Source organism: Acyrthosiphon pisum, chromosome A3 (genome assembly GCF_005508785.2).
Source record: "Acyrthosiphon pisum isolate AL4f chromosome A3, pea_aphid_22Mar2018_4r6ur, whole genome shotgun sequence".
Classification (NCBI taxonomy): domain Eukaryota; kingdom Metazoa; phylum Arthropoda; class Insecta; order Hemiptera; family Aphididae; genus Acyrthosiphon; species Acyrthosiphon pisum.
The window spans coordinates 7,036,984-7,054,407 of record NC_042496.1 but is presented as its reverse complement, the minus strand read 5'-3'; the positions used below and the strand labels follow the sequence as shown (position 1 = coordinate 7,054,407).

General features: G+C 29.1%; 4 protein-coding genes across 4 annotated transcripts in view; all 4 read left to right on the top strand.

Annotated features, from left to right (window-relative positions):
• The window catches only part of LOC100162065 (rap guanine nucleotide exchange factor 4), a 262,441-nt gene that overhangs the window by 81,739 nt on the left and 163,278 nt on the right, over positions 1-17,424 (top strand). The gene's annotated exons all lie outside the window — the stretch shown is intronic.
• Positions 730-3,753, top strand: LOC107884415 (glucose dehydrogenase [FAD, quinone]). Its single transcript, XM_016806416.2, has 3 exons — positions 730-1,535; positions 1,862-2,177; positions 2,715-3,753. Exons 1-3 carry the CDS (start codon positions 798-800, stop codon positions 3,404-3,406), a joined length of 1,746 nt encoding a protein of 581 aa, XP_016661905.1. The 5' UTR covers positions 730-797; the 3' UTR covers positions 3,407-3,753.
• On the top strand, positions 6,041-10,008 carry LOC107884416 (glucose dehydrogenase [FAD, quinone]-like). Its single transcript, XM_016806417.2, has 3 exons — positions 6,041-6,994; positions 8,088-8,403; positions 9,258-10,008. Exons 1-3 carry the CDS (start codon positions 6,251-6,253, stop codon positions 9,938-9,940), a joined length of 1,743 nt encoding a protein of 580 aa, XP_016661906.1. The 5' UTR covers positions 6,041-6,250; the 3' UTR covers positions 9,941-10,008.
• LOC107884417 (glucose dehydrogenase [FAD, quinone]-like) lies at positions 12,155-16,545 on the top strand. Its single transcript, XM_016806418.2, has 3 exons — positions 12,155-13,088; positions 14,783-15,098; positions 15,334-16,545. The coding sequence occupies exons 1-3, from the start codon at positions 12,348-12,350 to the stop codon at positions 16,014-16,016; spliced, it is 1,740 nt and encodes a 579-aa protein (XP_016661907.1). The 5' UTR covers positions 12,155-12,347; the 3' UTR covers positions 16,017-16,545.

The following is a 17,424-nucleotide window of genomic DNA, read 5'->3' as shown; positions in this document are numbered from 1 at the left end:
CATTGAAAAAAAAAAAAAAAAATCGTAAAAGTGAGTTACGTCCTTTTTTCGTTGGGGGCGTCGAAAATAATATTTTATTGACATTCATCGACAAAAAAACTAAAAAAAATTGGAACCTGAATATGTCCCTAAACAGTTCAAACAAATAAAAAACAATTGAAAATTTTACCGTGTATAGAAATTCTAATATAAATAATTAGTGAAAAATGTATGTAATTACGGTAATTCACAAAAGTTAAAATACCCAATACTATTATAGTTCTGTCTATTACTACTATCCGGAAAAAAAATGAAATTTTTATGCAAAATCAGTTTTGGACAAAATCGATTTTCTTATTTTGTTGTTATACAGATTCGAATAACCAAATACACTTGAAATTTTTACCAAATGTTTATATTAATATTTTCAAAAAATATAGTACCTACAATTTTCAAAATATTAACATAAAAGGTATGTTGATTCAAAAGTTAAAAACAATAATACATTTTATAAAATATAATTATAATAATTAAATATAAATAATATAATATAAGCTATTAGTTTAATCACATTAATTTATTCCAATATCCTACTTATTTTTACCGAGTAACACTAACCTAGATTTTGGGATCACTGTAAAAAGACACGGTGGTAACTTGTATATTATAATATACCTTGTAAAATAATAGATACAAAATATATAATATTATAGTAGGGAGACTAAGTAAATAAAACAGGAGTGTTTGAGATTCTGGCACTGCTAACATCAGTTGGTCATATAGCCAAAGTAGTCCATAACTTATATGCACGTGACATCATGAAAACAATTTTTTTAATATTCATATTTTTAATTTTTTTTTCATCTTTAATTCTTAGTCAATCGTATCAGTCAACCTATGCTCAGTATCAGCAACAAGAAATTCCATTCAGGGAAAACAGTTTTATAGGTAATAGACCTATATTAGGTGAATATGATTTTATTGTCATCGGAGCAGGTCCAGGAGGCTGTGTCGTGGCAAACCGTTTATCTGAACAGCCAAATTGGTCAGTACTTTTATTGGAAGCAGGACAAGATGAATCTATATACACAGATATACCAGCGGCAGTTCCTTTTTTAGAAGCAACAAACTATAATTGGGGTTATACCGCTGAACCAGTAAAGAACGGTTGTTTAGGTTTTAAGAATAATCGTTGTCCGTGGCCGAAAGGAAAAGGCATGGGAGGATCATCAATTATAAATGCCATGATTTACACAAGAGGAAAAAAAGAAGATTATGATACAATTGCAGCACTAGGAAATGACGGCTGGAGTTACGATGATGTATTGCCCTATTTCTTAAAATCCGAGAACAATTCAATACCTGAATATCAAAATTCACCTTTCCATTCACAAAAAGGAAATTTACATGTCGAACGAGTTAGATATCATTCACCATTCACTGACAAATTTATAGAAGCCGGTGGAGAATTAGGATTAAAAAAAAATATTGACTATACAATTGATCCGGAATATGGAGTATCACGTTTACAAGCCGCAACTTTAAATGGACGCAGAGTAAATATATTTATATGCATACCTACCTAACTAATGTAATGAATAAATGTTAGTATTGTATTATTTTGTACTCTGTACTCTGTATACTCTGTGTAAGTATATTGTTTAATGTGAATACAAATAACAATCAACATTAGCCACCTAACCTCATTGGAAAGTTGATTTTCAGTATTGGCTATTACTATTTTCTATTTATTATTTTTTGTAATTTAATTACCTTTGTTAATAATATAAATTTACTGATTTTGTGTAGTCACTGAGTCAGTGTATAACTTTGTATTTGTTTTTATAGTTTTTACCTGGTAAATAAATATTTTTTTTTATAGGTAAGTGCATCAAAAGCTTTTATTCGTCCGGCCAAAAATCGTCAAAACCTTCATGTGGCAATATACAGCCAAGTAACAAAAATACGAATTGATCCAAAAACAAAAAAAACAATCGGAGTAGAATTTTTGAAAAAAGGAAAACTTAGAACAGTTTATGTCAAAAAAGAAGTTATTTTATCCGCTGGACCAATTAATTCACCACAATTACTAATGTTATCAGGTGTTGGACCAAAAGATCATTTAAAACATCATGGTATACCGGTAATCCAAGATTTACCAGTTGGAAAAACTTTACTTGAGCACTATGGCACATTGGGTATGTTTAATTTAACTAATAAGTATTTGTATAACTTTCGAGCTTAAGATTTACATTTTTCTACTAAGTATATAGGAACTTAAAGTATACCTGTATACCTATATCTAATTCCAATTTAACCGATTATTAGATATCAGATAAAGCGAATATGAAAACATAATTAAATTTATCATGAAGTTTTTACTTGATTACTTCTTCCAATTTGTTGAATTTTAACATTGTTTTACATATATTACGAAATATACTGTATTTCCTCCAGTATTTAATTCATTGTTATTACACTATTGAAATTAAAATATCAATAGGTATATCAGTATATGTAGTTTTAGTTTATACCACAACTATCGCAGTCCATCAGTTATTCACACGGTTTACATAGAATACTGCTTATGTCTAGAGACTACTGTAAAAACAATGTTTTTTTAAAAAATAATGTGGACACTGAACTTATTACATACATGATTTATTTTTAATTAAAATTTGTATGTATTCTTTATTATAATGTATAATATACCTAATTTTGAATTTTATATATAGTTTTAGGTTTAAAATTTGAAGTAAATCAAACCGGACCAGCAATTACAAAACAAACCATATCAGACCCGCGTTTATTTGAAGAATGGTACAAATATGGCCGAGGACCATTAACAGCACCAGGAGGAAGTGATGGCTTAGGATATATAAGATCACCATCCGGTAAAGGAGTTGAATTAATATTTGGTCCCACATCGGATGAACCTAACATGTTTTTCCTTGGTACATTGCTTTTGCAACCAGACGGTCGTGGAAGAGTAAGTTTGAAAAGCAATAATCCATTGGATCCGCCTATTATGTCCTATGGTTATTATGAAAACAATAATACTGATTTAGAAGACAATGTTTATGCTCTTAAATATGCAGTGAAATTAGTAGAAGAAACACAGGCATTTAAAGATGTCTCAGCTAAACTAAGCCCAATACCTTACCCGAAATGTAAACATTTCGAATTTAAATCTGACGATTATTGGGCTTGTGTATCGAAACACCAAACAAATACTTATCATCATCAATGTAGTACATGCAGGATGGGAGATGTTGTCAACAACAAGTTACAAGTAATCGGAATTCAAGGGTTAAGAGTAGTGGACTCATCGATATTTCCACATATACCCCATGCACATCTTTATGCCCCGACTTTGATGGTCGGTGAAAAAGGAGCAGATATGATTCGTAGCTATTGGTCAAAGTGATTTATGAATCATATTATTTATAAATTATAATATTTATTTATTTATAATAAAATGTAATAAATGACACACATTTTAGTCATTATGTATAAACTTAATAAAAACAAACTTTGACTAACAACTATACAAGTTTTATAATTTCTAAAAAGTGCAATTTAATGTTAGACATTTTTACCCAATTTGAAATGTAGGTAATAAATACCTAATATCTTGCAATAAATTAAAAATTATTCATATTATGACCTGAAATATAATTATCTGTTATGCTTTTAAATTGTATATATGTCTAACATAGCACGTAGATTTGTTTCCTGAATTTTAATGGTTGATGAAAAAAGAGACAGATATTATGATTCAGTGTTTTTGATTGCGTAGGTAATTTAATAGAATAAAATATTTATTTATATTATAAATGAATAATGGTTTATTATGTTCGTTATATCCTTTATATTTTGTCCTTGTATAATACAATATGATGATTGTATTCTACCAGTAATTGTACCCGTTCAATTGTTAGGTTACCCAATGTTCTATGTAGAACAGTTTGGTAGGTACATTAAATAATATTTTGTTTTAATTATAAAAATTGGAATGTATATTTGAGACAAGTGACTATAGTGATCTAAGAAAAATAATTAATTTAATAATATTTAAATAATTTTTTTTATTTAATTCTGTATTTTACACCTACAAAGTTATAAATTTGTAAAATGTTTAAATGTTGGTAGGTGCCTTGATAAATATCATTACAAATTGTAATTACGGGCAATCCGATTATTTTTTCAGAATGAAAATCGTGATAATTGTCGACACGTATCGTTGGAATTAGAAACAATAGTTTTTGACAAAAAAAGACGTGGTAGTGACTAGTGAGGCCCCTTAATATTATAATGACAAAGATAGCAGATTTAATTGAAAATATTATTATTTTTTTTACAGTTATGTACCTATCTATATATTACTATAGCTATTGCCAATACTTTAGGCCGTACAACCCGTATTCGACCTATAATATTATGTTGTAGGAATCAGGTTCACGTGTCCGGGTTATTCCCACACCTTTTTATTTTCGTAGGATGATGGTGTATGAATTTAATAATATTATTCTTGAAAATTAAAAATCAATGCAAAATAATATAATTCGAAAACAATTTTGAAAATATAATATTGGCTTACGATTTTACTGTACCACTACTAATTAGTAATTAGGTACCAACTACTATAATTCATAAGTTTTAAATTATAGCTTTATAAGTTCAGCTGGTAACCGTAACCGGCAAAGTTTCAAGAACTGAGAATTTGTGATAGACAGTGACAACTTGTCTTCATTCTTCGGGGTATTAACGATAAGTTTATTGCAAAAGTATTCTCTATAGAAGAACACGATCGGCCGACTTAACACTTTTCAGACGGATTTTGAGGTTCTAAAGAACCACTCAGAAGAGTTTTTCATCGTGTACAATTATTTATTAATGAATTAAAATTTAATGTGCTCCCACTGACATGCCATAAAACTTTACTTTAAATTAAAACCCCTCCTCCACCGCCATAAGTCTTATCAATCTCACCACTTAGTGCCTTCACTCTCCGTAAATATCACTGTTTATTAATACGTTTGATTCAATAAAATATTTCGTATCTTGTGAAAAGAGTTGTGGTAAGTATGAATTATAGAAATTGACTTCTATCGCATGATGTACTAACCGAATGGGAATAAGGCACTAAAACCGGTCGTCAAATGGTGTGAATTTATTATAATCTTTTTTTCGTGTTGTTTACAACGACGACACTGCGCGAACTGGTTTCCTATTGCTTCCTTAAAAATAATTAAAATCTACTATGACCCGTTGACCAATATTTAATTCTCCATATTTTGAATAGGTGACTACTTTTTAAAATCATTATATTCCTTGAGAAAAGCATATTAAACTGGACAGTTGTATATATTTTATATCGTGTGTCGTAATTATGTTAATTATATCATGGTTGTACTATTGTAGTGTACACAGTACACGTACACACATTTCCCGGCATTGTGGTTTACTGCCAAATTTTAATGAGCAATGTAGATAAAATAATTGATGATGTATAACTAGGTATGGACTAGGTATATAATATAGTTGTCCAGTCTATCTCGGAAAAGGTTTTTTGCTTTAATAGTTATTTATAATTAGTGCCTATATACCTACTTAGTTTTACGAAATATGTATGCGTAAATTGTTAATTAATTTTTTTTTAAATATTGCTCTTTGGTATTCATTTAAACACTACACAAACTATTACTGAACAAAACATTAATAGTATTGAATCGTATTTAGATGCAACTACTGCATATTTATCTCATCTAGATAATATTTAATCTAAGAATATTTATTTCTAATCAATAGAAAAGTTTTACAAAGTGCTTATAATATTATATCGCAGTGAAATAAAATTATTATTTAAAACATCGATTACCTGTCTAGTTGACATCTTTTATTAGTTATTGTTGTATCTAACTTCCTAAATTGTACATTTAAAAGAAAATAACCTACATTTCAAAAATTAAAATCATAATTTATTCAAGTAACTTTACATGTATAGTACAAGAAACCTGTAAACTGCATACAATTAATTAAAGATAGCTACAATATTTTTTTTGAAAACATTTGGTAGGAGTAACAGTGTATGATAAAAAATATAGAGCTATATATAGTGGAGTTGTTGGATTACAGATAACAGTTTCGAAAAAAGTTTTAGCACTGACATTATTAGAGTTATTTCATCAACAAGTGAAGCGACAATTATTGTCGATTGATAATTAATATAATTATTATATTAATGATATAATATTGTCCTGATTTCATAATGTCGATTGTTATTCTATTTACAATCGTATTTTTGGTTTCGTTTACACTTTCAATACACGCTCAACTTTACCAGTCAAACTATGGACAGTATCAGGATCAGGGAATTCCATTTAGAGAAAATAGTGTTACAGGTAATCGGCCTATATTGCGTGAGTACGATTTTATTGTGATCGGAGCTGGTGCTGGAGGCTGTGTGGTGGCAAATCGTTTATCCGAACAACCAAACTGGTCAGTACTGTTATTGGAAGCAGGACCGGATGAGACTTTATACACAGATATACCAGGAGCGACAGAACTACTGCAAAAAACAAATTATGATTGGGGCTACACCTCTGAACCCGTTAAAAACGGTTGTTTAGGTTATAAGAATAAGCGATGTCCTTGGCCAAAAGGAAAAGGCATGGGTGGATCGTCTACAATAAACGCATTGCTCTACACGCGGGGAGTAAAGGAAGATTATGATACAATCGCGGCACAAGGAAACTCTGGTTGGGCTTACAAAGACGTATTGCCATATTTTTTAAAGTCTGAAAACAATTCTATACCAGAATATCAAAACTCACCCTTTCATTCACAAAAAGGAAATGTACACGTCGAACGAGCACCTTATCGTTCACCAATTGTTGACATGTTTATTGAAGCCGGAGTTGAGTTGGGATTACAAAAAGATATCGATTATACAATCAATCAAGAATATGGCGGAATATCACGTTCTCAAATTACAACAATAAATGGACGCCGAGTAAATATAAATAGTATAATATATACTTATAACATGGGTACAGTATAATCTTTTTTATTTTAATTTTTAGTTTTATATTTATTTTATTTAATGATAATATATACTTAAGCCATGCAATAGGAATATTAATTGGGAACAGTGTTTTTAGTTTAATTGAAATCCTATATGGATATAAGATATTGACATATTTCTATTGTATTGACTTGTAACTTGTAAAAATGTTATTTTTTTTTCAAAATGATACGCATTGTTGAGAATCACTGAATGCGAAATGGTCAAATAGATAGTTATTGTCAACGATACAATTCTTCTTTGACTGTCAACAACTATCTAAAGTTAATGTTTTTTTGAATCAAAATAATAAAAATCGTTATCTATTTTACTTTCCATACATATAAAAATATTTTAAATTTGAACTTTAAATGCTTGTAAAAAATGTTTTTTTTCGATATTTTTAATTTTATAAGTACCTACTAAGTTGGCTGGACCACACCAATACAGTGAAAAAAACAAAAAACTACCACAACCCTACCACATTAACAAGGCCGCTTCTTTCGCACTGCAATCACACTACTTTGGCGTGCGCAGCCTTAATAGGGCTCTTGCATCCAATTTTAAAATGTATTAAATATTTAAATGTTATTATTAAATTTCGTATATTTTTAACTACAATATAAATTATAATTTTTTGTAATTTTCGTGATTTTTACGAAGTGTGTCAATATTTAAACTTTAATTGATAACCTATAAAAATAATTGTCACTATGTCGGTACTCCTAATATTTTCAACTGCTAATATAAAAACAGCTTATGATGTTGTATTACATTTTTAACATTATTTAGTATTGAAGAATTTATCAATAATAAAAAAAAAATGGTCAGAACTTTTAATGACTATAAATAGCTGAAAATGTACAAAATATTAATTATTTTCGCGACAATTACGTGAAGTTAATAAAAATGTCAAGGTTACAAATTATATAACTGTGGTTACAAATAGTTGCAATGCAGTTACAAAATATTGACGCTGTTTTTTACGGACATTGAAATATCTGTGTGTCATTTTAATACAATAATTGTTTTTTTTCTATAGGTAAGTGCATCGAAAGCCTATATACATCCGGCTAAAGATCGTCAAAACCTGCATGTAGCAATATTCAGTCAAGTAACAAGAATACTCATTGATCCAAAAACTAAAAAAACATTAGGGGTGGAATTTATTAAAAAGGGACAAATTAGAACAGTATATTCTAAAAAAGAAGTGATTTTATCTTCTGGGCCAATAAATTCACCACAATTACTAATGTTATCAGGAATTGGACCTAAAGAGCACTTAAAGCATCATGGTATACGAGTTATTCAAGATTTACCAGTCGGACAGAATTTACACGAACACTATGGATTAATCGGTATAATTACATTTTATTAAACATATATCCCTTTTTGAGTTTAAAAATTGTTTATTAAAATATTAAATGAATTGTACTATTGTATACTTACTATTTGTAAGACGGAAGTTGTCATTATGTTTCAACTTATTTAAAGTTGAAAATAATGTAGTTGAATAAAAATATATATATAGGTACCCCTGTAACAGATAGAACTGACTTTTGGAATAACTTTTGTTCTAATCAACATTTAAAATTTTTTTTATATTTAGTTTATAGCCACTTGCGGTACACGTGTAATAAAAAAAATTATTATTTTTTTTTAATACTGAAAATGAAAAAATCTAAATTTGATTTAAAGTTTTTTGAATAAATTCAAAATAGCCAATTTGTGAAGCTGATTATAAGAACGATTTGGATGGTAAAAACATTTATCCAAGTCAAGTAGCTTATTTTTTAGATTTTTTTTAAATATCAATATTTTTTTAATTAAATTAATTTAGAAAGCAATACATTTTTTAAAAATTTCCAAAAAAAATTGGTCTCACCCCCTTAATCGGTCGGCAAGGGTTAACTTTATTCGATTGACCTAAAATTTCTTGCAGTTCATTTTTATATGTATACACACCGATTTAGGGGGCGAGACTAAAAATATATCATTATTTTTTTTTCTCGTATGGCTAAGGAATAGCTTAAGAAATATACCCATTATTATTTCTTAAGCTATTTACTAATCATATAATTTTATGAATTTTTGTCATACGTTTGGGTAGCATACATTTTTTTTTTTTTGGTCAGTTGTTTCTGTTACACCATGTATACAGAATATTATGTCAATTATATGATTAATATTTTAAAATTCATTTATTTTTTAGGTTTGGAATTCATAGTAAATCAAACAGGTCCGGTTCTGACTCGAAAAAGTGTATCAGATCCTCATTTGTTTGACGAGTGGTACAAATATGGCAGAGGACCACTCACTCTTCCAGAAGGAAGAGAAGGTGTAGCGTATGTAAGATCACCAGCAGGCAAACAACATGAGCTAGTATTGACTCCAGTAACTAATAAACCGAATGTTTTTTACGTTAATACATTCTTGTTACAACCTGACAATCGAGGAAGAGTTACTCTAAAAAACAATAACTCAATGCACGCACCAATTATGTCCTTTGATTATTACGATAACAGTACCGACCTAGAAGAAAATATTTTCGCCGTTAAATATGCAGTGAAATTTGTAGAAAATACGAGGGCATTCCAAGGTTTTGCTGCTAAACTCAACCCGGTACCGTACCCGAAATGTTCACATTTACAGTTTAGATCTGACAATTATTGGGCTTGCGTATTAGTACACATGACCGGTACTTCAAATCACCACTGCGGTACGTGCAGGATGGGAGATGTCGTCAACGAAAAATTGCAAGTAATTGGAATTTATGGATTAAGAGTAGTCGATTCCTCAGTATTCCCGCACATACCAAGTACACATATGTACGCTCCGACAATGATGGTCGGTGAGAAAGGAGCAGATATGATTCGAAGCTATTGGTCACAATAATAATATGCGAGTGTGAATTATTTATTACACTTTATTTATACCTTTGAATTGTATGATATTATGAAATTGTTTTGATATACATATTTTGATAAATATTAAAATATACGAATATGAACGAATTAATTTAAACTCTTCTTTTTTTTTTTATAGATATTTTACTTTTGTGCGTAACACTGTATAACACAGTGTATTTCACTGTTTGTGTTGTGAGATTTTTGATATTTTAAAATTATATAATATTATATGTGACGAGCTAAGTAGGAAATCCAGGCATTGTGCACATGGCCAAGAATTTTGGACAATGTTAGAATGATCATTTTAATACTCCAATTTGTTTACCTTGACCAGGTAATGCACGAGAGTGCCAGGCAAAGAGTGCCCTGCCCGGTTTGAAGTGAGGAAAGTGAACTAAGTACAGCGCACAGAGCACATTTATATCGAATGGAATTCTTAAGTAACATGTATCTACGACTACATTTTTGATTTGTTTTATACTACGACTTACGAAATAATTTAGGAACAAATTACTTACGTTTATACTATTAAGCAACATTATACATTTTATTTATTATTATAATTAGTTAAAATAACAGTAATTTAATAAAACAATAGGATATATTCATTTTATTTGTGTCAAATCAGCTTTAGATAATAATATAAGTTTTTCAATAGTAGGTATCAACCTAACAATGATTCGATGAATAATATACATATTTAAAATTATATTAAAAATACATAATATGTTCCTTTTCATATTATGTAGGAAACTAATATTTGAAACATTTAATGTCAACTTTTTATGTTTTTTGAAGTAAGTACCTACCCATTAAAATGTTTTGTTTAATTTTCAATATTTAATTTACAGTGTCCAATTACATTAAGATATTGTGTATAATAAATATTATAGTATAAATTATAATGTAAACTTTTTTTACTTTGGCATGTAATATGCAATATTCGACTTCCTACTTTGCCCACAATATATTATAGTATATTATACCTAAACCTTATTTAACGTCACTTCAACCATGACGGTATGTGAACTGACTTCAATAATTTTCATCTTCATTAAAATTAAAATAACTAAAAATGTTATAAAATACGCTAGTAAAAAACAAGCGATATTTTATAAAACAGCACTTATTTATCTAATTCATTAATATAATCCACACAGTATGTGGAGTAAAATGTGATATTATCATATAAAATGCATTCGTATTGAATTAGATTTTGTACAGACATTATAGCTTTGTGATATTTCTTACAAATATGCGAATGTGAAAAATGAGTAAGTTAAGAGACACGAAGCTAATATAATTATTATAATAAAATATACACTGCACTATTGCAGATGCATAATTAAATAAGTAAAATGAGCGCAAAGTGAATATAAAAATAAAATTATAATATAATATAATCAATACAATTTTATTTCATATTATTGTAAAAAAAAAATAAAAATAGTGTTAATATATTATAATCATAATTTATCAGTTATCACTGCGATTTTTTTTGATTTTTTTTTATTAAAGCTTATAATAGCTTATAATATAAAATTAATACAGCTCAACAATTATTTATATAATATATAGAAAATATACAATAACAAATAACAAACCGATGGATATGACAAGAGATAAAAATAAACAATAAAAATAAAAACAATGAAAAATGAAAAACAAAACATAAATCAATAACTTAATAAAAGTTAAAGAATATATTGTACTTAGTAAATTTGCTGTAAGTATATAACTGAAATCTAAAATAATAAAAAATAGAAAAAAACAGTTGAATACATTTAATGCAATAGGTACAATCAAATTAAGAATCCAGCATTTTCGAAGAACTTCAATATCATAATATTAATGGATCTTGAAAAGGAGTTGAGAATAATTGTTGATTCTAATGACCTAATATTGTTCTTATGTAAAAAGCAAAGTAAATTTGATCGGGAACTAGTGAGTGAAGGGCGATTGGCAAGAATGTGAGAGAAGTCGCAAACTGTTTCCTCTACATGACGTTTGCACATAGGGGAGTCGTATCACTGCGATTTAATTCTAGATAATATTCAAATTCATTTTACCACGACCAAAGACGCGAATACAATATACGTAATATATTACGTTATTTTTAACCTACACTGAAAAGTTCGATAACTTACTGTATGCTATTTTGATATTTAAAAGGTATAACTTGTGTGAAATGTATATATTTCTCGATTGTATTTAGTAGGAAAAACAACATACATTCCCGTGATATTGAACAACAGCTAACAAGTAAAATATTATATATAGTGGAGAGTTTTACCTACATTGGACAGTATTCGTTACTGTTGGACACTGCAGATATTATTCTTGAATCTTGTTAAAGGTCAAATACAAAAGGGCACACTGATGTTCGATTCGTCATGTCGACATTAAAATATAATCTTATAATATCCGTGTTTTTAATTTTATTTACATTTTCAATACACGCACAGTCAATATATGGATCGTACGAACACCAAGGAATTCCCTTCAGGGAAAACAATTTTTTAGGCAGTCGACCTATTTCGCGTGAGTACGATTTTATTGTCATCGGCGCAGGTCCGGGAGGCTGTGTGGTCGCAAATCGATTGTCTGAAAATCCTAATTGGTCAGTATTAGTACTGGAAGCAGGACAAGATGAATCCATATTTACAGATATACCGGGTGCACAGTCTTTATTGGAAACATCGGCCGCCTACAGTTGGGGATTCAGCACGGAACCAACCGATAACGGTTGTCTCGGTTTTAAGAACAAACGTTGCTCTTGGCCAACGGGAAAAGGCATGGGAGGCTCGTCGATAATCAATGCATTGTTTTACACAAGAGGGAAACAAGAACATTACGATAAGATTGTAGCATCGGGTATCCCCGGATGGGCTTACAAAGATGTGATGCCATATTTTTTAAAATCTGAAAATAATTCTATACCAGAATATGAAAATTCACAATTTCATTCACAAAAAGGATACTTCCATGTTGAACGATCCCGATATCGTTCACCACTCGTTGACATGTTTATCGATGCAGGCGGGGAACTAGGGTTGCGAAAAAATATTGACTATACAGTTGATCCGGAAAACGGAATATCCAGTATACAAGCTAACACAATAAATGGGCGACGAGTAAATATAAATTTTAGTAATTATTTTTATTTTATTTAAAAAAATAATAATGTGTTATCTATACATTGAGCATGCCCTCAAAACGGAGGGTCGCGATTTCAAATTAAAATATTACATATATTATACCTAAACAATACTATTACTATACCTAAATAATACAAACATAACAATTTTATCTACAAATTCTATATAGATTATAGAATTACACACCTGTACGTGTATACTGTATATATATCTAGAGACGGCTATTACATGGGCGGATAATTGGTCTATATGTCCGTGGGGGGCTTAAAATGATTAGGAGGTACCTTATGCATTTGCGTAAACTACATTATCAGACGCTTCAACATACTAGCTAGTATATCCTACTTTATTTTAGTTGACGCATCAAATATTTATAGGTCATAGGACCATCTATAAATAAATTATTGATACTTACTAATTTTTTTTTTTAATGTTTTAAATCTATTGCTTTGTGCAGTAATTGTGCAAACACATTAACAATAGTATCGGTATCAATACACATAGATAAACTTTTTTCTAAGTAAAAAATTGAGGTGTTGTTGATATTAAAAATATCAAACACCTAAGCCATTACAATACAAATAAATCATATAAAATAAAATTATAACATTATGACATTTTTATTTTAAATAACACAACCAAAGTATAAATTAATTTTTAATTTTTGTCGTAGGTATAATATGGTTTTTGACTCGTGGCTGGCGCACGTTTTTCCTAGAAGCCTGATAATTTTATAAATTATAATACAATTTAATATTTAAAGTAGTAACATGTGGAACAAATAAAACTAATTAAAAATAGTAAATTCTCATGAATTGTTTATAGTTTTAAATAAAATATATAGATATTTGATTGTTTGTGCAATTGTGGAAGGATTAGGTACTTACGTCATTATTATGTACCTATTCCTATGTTCAAACTAAGTTACAAAGTATATACTTTCAATATTTTATGCAGTTATGCCTTAAAATATGTTTTGGAGAAGTACTTCATCATATCTTCTATAACTATAATTTTAAATATTGTTTTTTACCTACATTTTTTTTAGGCAAATAAAATGAAAAAACACTGTCCATTGACAGTATAAAAATAATATGAATGTATGGTTTAAAAATCTAAAAACCTTTCATCTGAATAATTTAAAAATATTGCTTATTTGTAAACAAGACTTCTTTGAAGTGGGTCAAAATAAGATTGTAAACAGTGGAGGAGTGGCACCATAGTACAGTTAGTTCTAGTATTTTCCGTTTTTTTATAATTTTCAGTAAAGACGTTATCGATATTATTATTATTATATGTTATTTGACGCCTAAAGACTAAACAGACAATGTTTTACATATCGAACATCGGTGGAATCAGAAAAGGTACCTATGTAGGTACCAAAAAATTAAATATACAGAACAGTGATGAATACTAAATAAATTGTAATGTGCTGTTATCAATCTCAGTTATTAGTTAGTGATTATTGATTACCAGCTATTATACTATTGAAGTGAAGTTATTAATTAAATTGCTCGGGCAATGCGTGCCAAAAGAAGTGGAAAGGTGGCATCCATCGTTTTGACCACTAAATTGAACTTATTTTCGTGAAAAAAATAATAACTCACGCGTTAACTGATTTTATATAGGTATTTTGTGATTTATATTAATTAAATATCTTTGTTGTATAGGTAAGTGCATCTAAAGCTTTTATACATCCAGCCAAAGATCGTCAAAACCTCCATGTTGCAATATTAAGCCAAGTCACAAGAATACTCATTGATTCAAAAACTAAAAAAACTATCGGGGTGGAATTTATTAAAAAAAGAAAAACTAGAATTGTATACGCTAAAAAGGAGGTTATTTTATCTGCCGGTCCTATAAATTCACCACAGTTACTAATGTTATCAGGAATTGGACCAAAAGAGCACTTAATATATCATGGTATTTCAGTTATCCAAAATTTGCCAGTAGGACAACATTTAGAAGACCACTATGGATTAATCGGTACCTAGTTATATTTATTTACTGAAATAATTTTTTTTTTAAACATAGGTACCTTGTTATTGTTATTATAAAATGTTTAGATATTCAATTTTCATAAACTTCAATATAAATCAACATACAAAATATATAATATAAGTCACCGCTATTTTTCCTCATTTAAAAATATAAATAATTTAATGTACCTAGTTTCTTATTATATTTATATATTTTAAATCAATATAAGACATCTGTTTAGGTTTGGAATTCATTGTGAATCAAACCGGTCCAGTTCTGACTCAACAAAGTATATCAGATCCAGTGTTGTTCGACGAATGGTTCAAGTATGGCCGAGGACCACTAACGGTGCCGAGAGGGAGAGACGGTTTGGCTTTCATAAGATCACCGTCCGGCAAAGAGCTCGAACTGGTATTGGCTCCTATAACCGATAAACCAAACGTATTTTTCATCAGTACTTTGCTGTTGCAACCGGACGCTCGTGGAAGTGTAAAATTGAAATCCAACAACTCAATGCATCCGCCCGTTATGCGCTATGGTTATTACGACAACGATAGAGATCTCGAAGACAATATATACGCGCTCAAGTACGCTGTAAAAATGGTGGAGGAGACGCAGGCGTTCAAAAGTGTCGCGGCCAAACTAAATCCCATACCGTACCCGAAATGCGAACGTTTCCGGTTTAGATCTGACGAGTATTGGGCGTGTTTATCAAAACATTTTACCAACACGTTTCATCATCACTGTGGTACGTGCAGAATGGGAACCGTCGTCAACGATAGATTACAAGTGATTGGAATTCAAGGACTACGAGTAGTGGACTCTTCGATATTCCCACATATTCCGAGCGCACATCTTTACGCTCCAACCATAATGGTGGGCGAAAAAGGAGCAGATATGATTAAAAGTTATTGGTCAAATTAATATATTTTATAAGAGTCATATTATTATACACGTATGGTATAATATTTTAATTGTAAAATATAATATTAGGTACTGAAGTTTGTTTATGTAGGTACTTATACCAATGTTCAATTTATAAAACCCATATGCATAGTGTCAGCTTATGGTATAAATCCTCAAGTGTGTATTAATTTTGTATTGGGTACAATGTTTTAAAATTATCATTCAGGAGATACCCATTGTTATATTTATTTATATATTCTGGAGAAAAACCCTATAAAATTACTCGCCTTAGGCTTCAATATTTATAATTTAAATAATTACAAGTAATATTATTACTTAGTATAGTTATTATTTGCTGATCAGTAGGTAATTAAAAATAAAATGGTTTAAAACAAAAACTTCTTGTTATTATTTAGTGACTAGTTATTATTGTAGCTAAACGTTTTAAAAATCAAAATACATAAAAATATAAATTTTTTTATAAAATTTAAATAAAAATAATAATTTAAGTATGTAATACAAGGGCACAAGGCAAAGATTCGGTTATCGAGGCTTTAACTTTAATAAAAAATAAAATGTTGTTTAAAGAAATCACTTTTGTGTTTTTAAGAATGTATACGACATTAATTATTGGTATTGTACCTATATTTGTATTATATCATAACTTTCTTTTATAGCAATGAAACTAATAAAAAAACTGTAAAAAACATTTTTAACCACACCTTTTGTTTTAATAGATTCCTAAGTCTATTAAAATGAGAAGGAAAATGTTAGTATAGTGTAGTACTCACCAAACAATATTAGTTAATAACTAATGTATTACCTAAAATAATTGAGTACCCAACTATAGTGTAGTACCTGAAAATATCTAAGACCCAACTAGTTAGTACCTGGGACCTAACTCGGATGAGTCGAGAAAAATGGAACCACCTCCAGAGATCAGAGTAGGGGAGAGGTGTATCCATAATTTAAATATCCATGATCACATAAAAAATTTGCAATATCGAAAATGATAATCAAATTACGCCACTGGCTAAAACAGTATAGATTGATACAATATCAAAATAAGAAAAAAATTGTATTTTGCAAATTTGTCTATTTTACCAATCGCTTAGATTATATTGGCAAAATCGATTGATTATGTAAAACCATTTTTTATTTATAAGGATCATAAAAATGAATTAATTATACATTTTATAATAAAATTATATAATACTATTATAGTAAATTGTACTTTTACTATGTACCGCTGTTGCCTACTCTATACGCCATGCAATAAATCGGTGCCTATAATTCACATTTTGCTGCTACACATCGAATTCCACTGACCATAATATTTTTAAATAATAGACCTAGTAGTGTGCAAGACCGAATAAAAGTACTAAGTTACATACTTCATAATTTGCTACTGCACATTTAATTTATT